Here is a 10,349-nt window from a genome sequence, read left to right as displayed (position 1 = left end):
TTTTTTTTTTTTTTTGAGACAGAGTCTTACACTGTCACCCAGGCTAAGTGCAGTGGTGCAATCATGGCTCACTGCAACCTCAAACTCCTGGGCTCAAGTGGTTCTCCCACCTCAGGTGTGTACTACCACACCTAGCTAATTTTTTTTTTTTTTTTAGATACAGCATCTCATTATGTTGCGCAGGCTGGTCTTGAACACCTGGACACAAGTGATCCTCCCACCTTGGCCTCTGAAAGTGTTAGGATTGCAGGCGTGAGGAGCTACCATGCCCAGCTACCTTCTCTTTTTAAAATTATTTTCAGTAACTTTACTATTGAACCACAGTCTCAAAGGACAGTTTCTGAGAATCTCTTTTAAAGAGTTACATGGATAAAAGGAGAAACATGCTTTTTTGGGGGGGGAAGAAAACATTTTTTTTAAAAGCCACTTCTAGAAAGCCATATATTATTGTTTACTCCATCATGTTTATAAAAGGGTATATTTTCATTGAGATGAAATGCTTGAGTTTTTAAAACTTGATATTATTGTTTAGTGGTATTTTCAGTGAGGGGTAAATAAAGCAATTCATTGAGCATGTACTGCATACAGAACATTATACTAAGGATCTGCACACATTCAAAGATGAAGACGAAGCAGTCCCCACCCTCAGTCAGCACAAGCAAAGACGTAGTTGCTCTTTTCCTTTCAACATGAAGAAATAAGAAATTGAAATTTAAACAGGTTCCTTTCCTCCCCTCCTTCTCTCCCTTCTTCCCTCCGTCCGTCTCTCCTTGAGTATCTGCCATGTGTCACAGCTGGGGATATGTAGACAAGGACACCCTTTGGCATGACCTGTCACTCCTGCAGATGAGATTCCCCCCAGGCTGGGACATTTCAGGCTAGTGGGCGAGAAGAATCCCCAGCACAGTCCCTCTGTGCAGTGCCACCTAGCACCTGCCTTCCGTCCATCTGGCTCCCAGAAGTAGCAGATAAGAGCTCTAGATCCAGGTGGCTGGCCATGGCGGTGATCTCTGCCAGCCATGGACCCCTATAACTATGCAGAGCGGGCTTGCCTTCTCCCTCAGGTGGCCAAAGTGGAGAAGTTCAAACACACTCAGAGCACCAAGGACAGCCTGCACGCCAAGTACAACACCGCCACCTGCGGCACGGTGGTGGACGATGACCAGTGGGGCCACCTCCAGGTGGATGCCACCTCTCTCTTCCTCCTGTTCCTGGCCCAGATGACTGCCTCAGGTGAGCCGGGGTCACTGGAGCCCATTGTATAAGGAGTGACAATCCAGAAAAGGGGTGGGAGGAGGGCAGGCAGCAGCCAGTGTGTCAGGCCATGTGCTGCTTCACTGCTTTAATAAAATTCCTCAGACAAGGCCATTTATACCGAACCAAAATGCATTTTCTCACAGTTCTGGAGGCTGAGAAGTCCATGACCAAGGCACTACCAGGCTCAGTTGTCCGGTAGGGGCTCCAATCTCCAAAGAGGAGGACCGCTGTGCCCTCTCATGGGGGAGGCCAGAAGGGCAGGAGAGTCAGAGGCTCCACGAAGTGTGTTTCATAAGAGCCTTCATCCCATGCAGGATGGGAGGAGTCCATGGGTCCTAATCGCCTCTTACGGCCCCACCTCTTAATACCGTCACATTGGCCACACCTCAATTTTGGAGGGGACACATTCAAACCATAGCAATCAGTATTATAAATTAGCAGTTTACACAAAAGACAAGCATGCTTCTCCATATTCCATGCATTTGTTTCTGTGATAGGGCAGTGAGTGCAGAGACCCTGTCTGTAACCTGCAGAGAGGACAGTCACCCTCCACCTGGGCAGCAGCAAGGCGAAGGCTGTTGAGCTGGCTCTCTTAGTTTCCCTCTGTTGAGCACACAGCCCCCTTACCATCACTCTCTCCTAGTTCCTGGAGCCACCTAGGTCCGGTCTAACTTTGACACTTAGCTATCTGCAGGCCATCTCACCCCTGCTCTTAGACTTTTCTCCTCCAGGATCAGCAGCCCTGTCCTTTCAGCTCTCCCACTCACTACCCTGGTCACCCTCTTCTAGACACACCCTCACTTTTCCAAATTATATTTGAACAACACCATTTCCGCCACTCAGCAGCGTGCCCAGAGCAGGTTGAGCAGCCCGCTACTCAGCAGGCTGAGTAGGCTTACAGTTTGCTGGCGGTGTGCCTCGTTCCCATTGAAGCCGGAGCTGCTGGCCTCTGTGACAGCCTGAACACCAGGCCTCTCTCTCTCCCACTAGGGTCTTACACCAGGAGGTCTGTCTCCCACAATGGCATGTGCCACAACTGTTCCCCCACGTTAGGGCACTTAGCAGCTGTGTCTCGGAGTTCGTATGACCTACCAGTCCAGTCAACTGATGTGTCTGAGGCCTCCCATTCATTGCAGACCACAAGTGTGAAACCCTCAAAATCCCAGAAATCAGTCAGCAATATTGTTTTGGCTGTGTGAATAAATCACACATTTATAAAGTTACGTTTTGGCTATGAAAGTTAATATGAGCTCACTGTAGATATTTTGGAAAATATAACAGAATACAAAGAAAAAAATTCCATTGCCAACTTTCATTTGGCTGTGGCTCCTCCAAGTCTTTTTTTCCTTTTCCTGTGCATTTTTTTTTACATGTTTAAGGTCACATTGTACACATAAACATAGTCTTTTCATTACATAGCGTTATAACAAGCATTTCTCCCATGATATAACAAGCTCTTCATAAACATTATTTTAGTGAGTTTATCAATGGATATACCATAATTAAACTATTCCTTCCTTCTTTTATTTTGCTTCTATAACTAATGTTGCAATACCAACTTTGACCCCATCTTCATTTACTTCCTTCTGAGAATTAGATATCACTCAAAGGCAACTCATATATATTGCCAAATTGTTTTCAGTTTCTAGTTAAACTTTGTTCAGATTCAACTTCTAATCTGGCTTATTAGTTAAGCTTCTGTCATTGATGTAAGAGTCCATTTCCTATCATATCCATAGCAACTTCCAGAATTCATACTTTAAAAATACCTGTATTTGTTATAACTGACTGTATTTTCCGCAGGGTGGAAGGCCAGCTCCTGGAGTTGGGGACTCCCTGTCTCCCACTGGGAAAAGTATTCACCCTTCTCTTTGGCTCACTCAAAGATAGGGACAGTATCTGTGGTTATTCTGGACTAAAATCCTTGCTTTGTTGGAACCTTCTCAGCACCAATCCAACCTGTACCAGAGGTTCCAAATCTCTCTCAACCCTTTCTACTCATAGGCACACACAGGAAAATGGAGCCATTCCTTCTCCTTATTTTCCTTCCTTCCCTCCTTCCTTCCCTCTTTTCTGAGATTAGACACTCACTGTTATGCCTTACTTCAGACTTCGTTTTTGATGCCTTTGGAAGAAAAATGAAAATGAGGGTAAAAGGGTTTATTTCCTAGTATGATATTTGTAATTTGTGACTGGCAGCTCTCTGCAACATGGCTTCATAACCTCATTGTTTTTCTTTGCTAGGCTTACGTATCATTTTCACCCTCGATGAGGTGGCCTTCATACAGAATCTTGTCTTTTACATAGAAGCTGCATATAAAGTCGCTGTAAGTATCAACCCTGGCAGTCTTTTCCGATGTGCCAGTCATCAAAAAGAATAAAAATCATACAGTGTTTTGAGGGCCAGGCTGTTTGGGGCTCACCAAAAAGTTAGTGAGACTAGAGCTATGAGATTGTGTCATCTCCACACACAAGGTGCGTATTTTTGTCCTGGGATAGAGTTGGGGTTTCATGTTTTTGGAGTGCACTCTGTGCTCTGTCTGAATCCATTATGCTTGTTTTATTATTTTATTTTATTTATTTATTTGGAGTCTCGTTCCGTCACCCTGTCTGGTGTGCAGTGGCATGATCTAAGCTCACTGCAACCTCCACCTCCCAGGTTCAAGTGATTCTCCTGTCTCAGCTTCCTGATTAGCTGGGATTACAGGTGCCTGCCACCACGCCCAGCTAATTTTGTATTTTAGTAGAAATGGGGTTTCACCATGTTGGCCGGGCTGGTCTTGAACTCCTGATCTCAGGTGATCCTCCTGCCTCGGCCTCCCAAAGTACTGGGATTATAGGCATGAGCTACCGCTCCCAGCCCATTATGCTTGATTTATTTTATTTTATTTCCATAGATTATTAGAGAACAAGTGGTGTTTGGTTACATTGAAGTCCTTTAGTGATGATTTGTGAGATTTTGGTGCACCCATCACCTGGGCAGTATACAGTGCACCCTATTTGTAGTCTTTCATTCCTCTCCCCCTTCCCACCCTTTCCCTCTGAGTCCCCAAAGTCCATTGTGTCATTCTTATGCCTTTGCATCCTCATAGCTTAGCTCCCACTTAGGAGTAAGAACATACGATATTTGGTTTTCCGTTCCTGAGTTACTTCACTTAGAATAATAGTCTCCAGTCTCATCCAGGTCGCTGCGAATGCCATTAGTTTATTCCTTTTTATGGCTGAGTAGTATTCCATCATATATATACCACAGCTTCTTTAAATACTCGTTGACTGATGGGCCTTTGGTTGGTTCCATGTTTTTGCTGTTATAAACATGCATGTGCAAGTGTCTTTTTCATATAATGACTTCTTTTCCTCTGGGTAGCTACCCAAGAGTGGAATTGCTGGATTAAATGGTAGTTCCCATTATGCTTGTTTGAAATAAGATCCTAAAATGTCCTGCAGGATGCATATGTGCTGGCTTGAGTTGGGGCTAAAGAGGTAGCAGCATTAGCACCTTGGTGGGAGCTGGGGTGCCATGAGCATCACCCCAAACCGGGCCACAGGTACAGGGGCTCAAGCCAGGCAGAGCCCCAACCTGGGCCAGATTTGCTGAGTATAAATGTATATAAACCCCCTTTCCTCCGAGCTTCTGTCTGGTTTGGAAGGCAAAGCCTGAGGCACCTTTACACAACAACCCCAGTGTGTAAAGCTATCAGGGAAGGAGGGAAAAGGTAAAGGTTGGCTTTTAAAAAGTCACTATGGTCTAAAGGAAGGTCAGCAAAGGTTTTCTGTGAAGGGCCGGAGAGTAAATATGTTTGGCTCTACAGGCCCTAGGGTCTCTGTCACAGCTACTTGGCTCTGCCTTTGTAGCATGAAAGCAGCCATAGACTACATGTGAACAAATGAGCATGGCTGTGTCCCAGATAGACTTTGCAAAAATAGGCGGGAAACTCGATTTGGTCCAAAGACTGGATGGAGTTCGCTGACCTCAGGTCTAAAGCAGTGATTCCCAATGAGAGGCAATCTTGCCCTCCCAGGAGACATTTGGCGACATCTGGAGACGTTTTTGGTTGTCGCACCTGGTCAGTAGGTGTTCCTGGCATCTAGTGAGCCAAGACTAGGACTGCTGCTAGACATCCTACAATGCACAGGCCCGCCCCCCACGGCTCAGATTACCTGGCTCGAAATGGAGTAGTGCTGAAGTTGACAAACCTTAGTCTGAAGAAACTTGAGAAGTCTTTGTGGAAAGGGTGGGCATTGAGTTGGACCTTGGAAGCTGAGCACAGTCGAGATCAGCAGAAGGGAGGAGATAGGGAGTTTGGGTGCAGGAATAGCTTGTGCAGTCCCAGAGGCAGGAACAGGCTCTGAGTGCGGCTGGGTGGGCTAGGGGGTGCTTGAGGAAAAGGGTACAGAGTAAAGGAGTAGACTTAGGGGGAAAGCTGACACTGGAAAAGAGTAGAACATAAGTGGATCTTATGTTCCACTCTCAGCTTGTGGGTGTGTCTAAGGAGGCCAGATCATGGGGCATGTGGCCATCCAGAGAGAGGTGAATGTGATCCACTAGGAAATACACCATTTGTCATTTTAGACCCTGAAGCAAGGGAAAGCAGCAATCAGAGCAGTTTTTGAGGATGAATCACCCAGTGCCAGGGTGGGAGGAAAGGTGGGTTGGGCCACAGGAAGGCGCAGATGAGAGGAGTGCTCAAGGAAAGAAGCCCAGGCTCAGTCACCAGGCACGCTCGGCGGGGAAGTTGCTCTAGGATGCCTGAGTCTCAATCTCCACATTTTGAAAATGTTCTGGCCAGGCGTGGTGGCTCATGCCTATAATCCCAGCACTTTGGGAGGCCGGGACAAGTGGATCACCTGAGGTCAGGAGTTTGAGACCAGCCTGACCAGTATGGCAAAACTCCGTCTCTACTAAAAATACAAAAAGTAGCCAGGTGTGGTGGTGTGCGCCTGTAATCCCAGCTACTCGGGAGGCTGAGGCAGGAGAATTGCTTGAACCTGGGAGGTGGAGCTTGCAGCGAGCTGAGATCATGCCACTGTACTCCAGCCTGAGCAACAGAACCAGACTCTGTCTCAAAAAAAAAAAAAGAAAAAGAAAATATTATTTTTTGGAGATAAAAAAATAAAGACTGAAATGTTGGCATCAGTCCTGTGTATGCTGGGTGGTCAGCTTTCAGTAGTACACACAGCATTGTTTAAAATAGCATCCCATGGCCGGGCGTGGTGGCTCAAGCCTGTAATCCCAGCACTTTGGGAGGCCGAGACAGGCGGATCACGAGGTCAGGAGATCAAGACCATCCTGGCTAACACTGTGAAACCCCATCTCTACTAAAAAATACAAAAAACTAGCCGGGCGAGGTGGTGGGTGCCTGTAGTCCCAGCTACTCTGGAGGCTGAGGCAGGAGAATGGCGTAAACCCGGGAGGCGGAGCTTGCCGTGAGCTGAGATCCAGCTACTGCACTCCAGCCTGGGCAACAGACCGAGACTCCGTCTCAAAAAATAAAAATAAAAAAATTAAATAGCATCCTGTATGTGGATTTTTTAATGAAAATATGAATTATACGTTAGGTACACATGTATCAAGTCCTCTGGGTGCCAGCATTCTGAGTCAATCCCTAGTAATTGGTTTGTAAATACCACGTAGGTTCAGTGTTCTGTGTCTCAGTTGTGACTTTGGCTCCAGTTACTTGCTGAGCATTTTTTCCCCAAGAGGTGATGCTAAAAATAGGTACTAAATTAATTTAAATGCTTTTGCTGGCTTCGACTAGTTATGACCCATGTGCTAAAGTTTCTGTATTCCATCTTACAACATAAGTTCAAAGGCATCGACTAAATAGAGAGGCAGTATTTTATTCGATCTTAAGAAGATAAAATATTTTGTTCTCCATACATCCAGAGTTTCTTACAAATGAATACCTTCTAGAAATAAGAAATTTGAGAGTGTTGTGGCATGCACTTTTGTCCCACTTGAGTATTTTCTTCTAAAATTCTGCACAGAGGTCTCATGAACTGAAATCGAGGAAGAACACAGTATGAGTCTACAAAGCCTCCGAGAAGATCCACTTAATGTTTGAAAAGGAACATGAAGCATTTTTCCCATAGCACTTCTCATATACCTCTTTCTCCCCTCTGATTCCCACCTTTTTCTCCCCTAGGATTACGGAATGTGGGAGCGTGGAGATAAGACTAATCAGGGCATCCCAGAATTGAATGCAAGCTCCGTAGGAATGGCCAAGGTGGCGGTCGTCCTGTTTGTTCTTCCTTCTGCACGTTTTTACTGCTTTGATTTGGTTCCCTTCATCAGGAATTTGGATTTAATCTGATTAGCATATTTTTCAAACGTCAACAGCAAGTATGTGAAATTCAAGTGGCACAGGTACCCCAGCCACCTGAAATTCTAGGTAAAGAAGGTAGGTTTCCGATGCTGAAATCTGCCCATGGCAGAAAGTAAGAGTGCTCCGTCCTGGTTAGCTGCTGCCATCACCCACGGGTCTAAGCTCTTGCTGTTGTTTAAGAAGCTGCATGTGTGATGTTCGGTCTTCTTTTCTGGGTCTCAGAGAGGACTGGAGAATATCACCACTTTGTAGGTCGGACTTACAAGTTCAAAAGTCTGCAAGGTCAGTCAAATAACAATACGAAGTGAAACTAGCCAGATAGCAAGATGGGGGTCACGGGAGGTATTGGGGACACTAGGAAACTTTCCCTGAAGGTACTCCAATTCAAACTCATTTAAAATACTCTTCAAGCCAAACAAAATACACCTATGGGGCAGATTCAATCTGTGGGTCACCAGTTTGCTTCTCTTGCCATAGACATACAGTGTGCCTCCCTCCCTCCTCCAGAATGAAGTGTATTTTTTGGACAGAGTAGAGCCTCCAGGGCTATAATTTTAAAGCAATAAAATTATGCTCTGTTGAAGTAAACAGAAAATGTACTTATTACTAAAAGAATTAACTTTCTGAAGTGCCAGATGTTTGAAGTTAACTGTTAAAACGTGAGAGAAAAGACGACCATGAATTTAGCGCACACACACACACAACGTTATGAACTGGTTAATTCATTTTTTGGTAGAACACTATCTTCACTTTGGAAAATGTTTTTCTGTTTTCTCCTTCTTGTTTCCATAATGAGCAGCAATGTACAGGAGAGCTCTGATCCACTGAAAATAAGAATAGGGCCAGGCACAGTGGCTCACGCCTGTGATCCCAGCACTTTGGGAGGCCGAGATGGGAGGATCACCTGAGTCCAGGACTTTAAGACCAGCCCTGGCAAAATGGGAAGACCCTGTCTCTAAAAAAAAAAAAAAAAAAAAACTAAAAAATGACTCCAGGAGTCTAGCTGGATTTTAAAATGTGTTTCATTACCTTTGGGAAAACATGTATACTAGATTGCTTAATGAAAAGGAGCACCAGATATTGGAGTGTATGTTTATTAGAAAGAAAAAGTAACTCATACCTGTGTTTGTAGGCAGCTCTTGAGGCAATTGATGAACTGGACCTTTTTGGAGCCCATGGAGGACGCAAGTCAGTGATTCATGTTCTGCCGGATGAGGTTGAGCACTGCCAGGTAATAGCCTCTTGCATTTCAGAGAGCAGGGAAGGAGAGTCCGGGCATGGAAGGCCTGGGATGCAGTGCAGATTCCCCACCTTGCTGGCTTGGTGATACTTTGCTTCTTTGAGCTTCAGTTTTCTCACCCATAAAATGGGCATCCTGGGACCCTCTCCTCTGGCCTCACAAGGTAGTTGTAAGAATCAGTCAACTTAGTCTGTCTAAGCACTTTGTAAACCAGAAAAGTGTAAGACACCATGATGCTGTAGAGATGGAATTGGCAATCCAAGCAGCCTTGTTTTGCAAGAGGCAAAGTTTGTTTTATGTGTTTTGAACACATAGGTGGTTTTCTTTCAGGTTTATTTCACAGTGCCCCCAAATTGAATGATGAGCACGCACTAGTTCACTTGGGGGCGGGGGGTGGGGATGGGTGGAGTAGGAAGTGGAGAAGAAATGAGATGGGAAATTAGTACGACCTCTGAAATACAGGTCAAAGAAAGGAGTGATCTAATACAGATTGGGGGATTCTATTGAGCAGAGTGCAAGTCATCAGTTGCTAGGCCGTCAGCACACTCTTATTTAGTCAGGGCCCACTGTGTGCCAAGTATGCTGCTGGGGCTAAAGAGGGTCAGATACATAAAGACTTGTGATTGGAGAGCTTTTGGTAGAAGTTTGTGTTTCCAGGCAGAGAAACCCTAGGGAAGAGTGAGTTACAGAACAGGGCCCTGGGCTCAGTTGGCTATAGAAAATAAAGCTTTATTCTGAAGCTGAAGGGTTCCACCCATCTTGACCCTATCTTCCAGCTCACTCAATTTTTCCCCTTTAGGTAGTCCTGGTATTTCTTGGGGTATAATCTATCTTTTTTTGTTTTGTTTTAAGAGGAGGTCTTGCTCTGTTGCCTAGGCTGGAGTGCAGTGGTGCAGTCATAGCTCCCTGTAACCTCAAACTACTGGGCTCAAGCAGTCCTCCTGCCTTAGCTTCCCAAGTAGCTAGGACTACAGGCATGTGTCACCCACATCCAGCTAATTTTTTTTTAAAATTTTTTTGTAAGGACAGGCTGTTCTCTAACTCCTGGCCTCAAGTGATCTTTCCACCTCAGCCTCCCAAAGCTCTGGGGTCGCAGGCATGAGCCACTGTGCCTGGACGTGGTGTGCATCTTAATAGATGTATAATCCAGTGGAAATGCATGAGCTTTGCAGCCAGCTGGGCCTGAGTTAGATTCCTAGTTCTGTCACTTACTAGCTGCTCGAAGTCTCAGGGTCCTCGGGTGTGAATTGGACATGGTACCCTAAGTCCTTCTTTCTTGCGGGAAGTCAGGGACCCCGAACGGAGGGACCGGCTGAAGCCGCGGCAGAAGAACATAAATTGTGAAGATTTCATGGACATTTACTAGTTCCCAAAATTAATACTTGTATAATTTCTTACGCCTGTCTTTACTGCAGTCTCTAAACATAAATTGTGAAGATTTCATGGACACTTATCACTTTCCCAGTCAATACCCTTGTGATTTCCTATGCCTGTCTTTACTTTAATCTCTTTTTTTTTTTTTTTTT

The 10,349-nt window shown here is 45.3% G+C and overlaps 1 protein-coding gene across 4 annotated transcripts in view; it reads left to right on the top strand.

Annotated features, from left to right (window-relative positions):
• Positions 1–1,000: 1,000 nt before the first annotated feature.
• PHKA2 (phosphorylase kinase regulatory subunit alpha 2) overlaps positions 1,001–10,349 on the top strand; it is a 63,116-nt gene continuing 53,767 nt past the window's right edge. For all 4 annotated transcript variants that reach the window (XM_017862136.1, XM_017862135.1, XM_017862134.1 and 1 more), the window contains exons 1-4: positions 1,001–1,233; positions 3,502–3,584; positions 7,404–7,484; positions 8,716–8,814. In XM_017862136.1, the coding sequence (XP_017717625.1) occupies positions 1,020–1,233; positions 3,502–3,584; positions 7,404–7,484; positions 8,716–8,814 (477 nt within the window). In that variant the 5' untranslated portion in view covers positions 1,001–1,019. The remainder of the gene's footprint in view (positions 1,234–3,501; positions 3,585–7,403; positions 7,485–8,715; positions 8,815–10,349) is intronic.

The sequence above is a fragment of the Rhinopithecus bieti genome, unplaced genomic scaffold, assembly GCF_001698545.2.
Source record: "Rhinopithecus bieti isolate Rb0 unplaced genomic scaffold, ASM169854v2 scaffold_63301, whole genome shotgun sequence".
In the NCBI taxonomy this organism is placed as follows: Eukaryota; Metazoa; Chordata; class Mammalia; order Primates; family Cercopithecidae; genus Rhinopithecus; species Rhinopithecus bieti.
The sequence above is the reverse complement of the archived record's forward strand: the minus strand, read 5'-3'. Positions and strand labels throughout refer to the sequence as shown.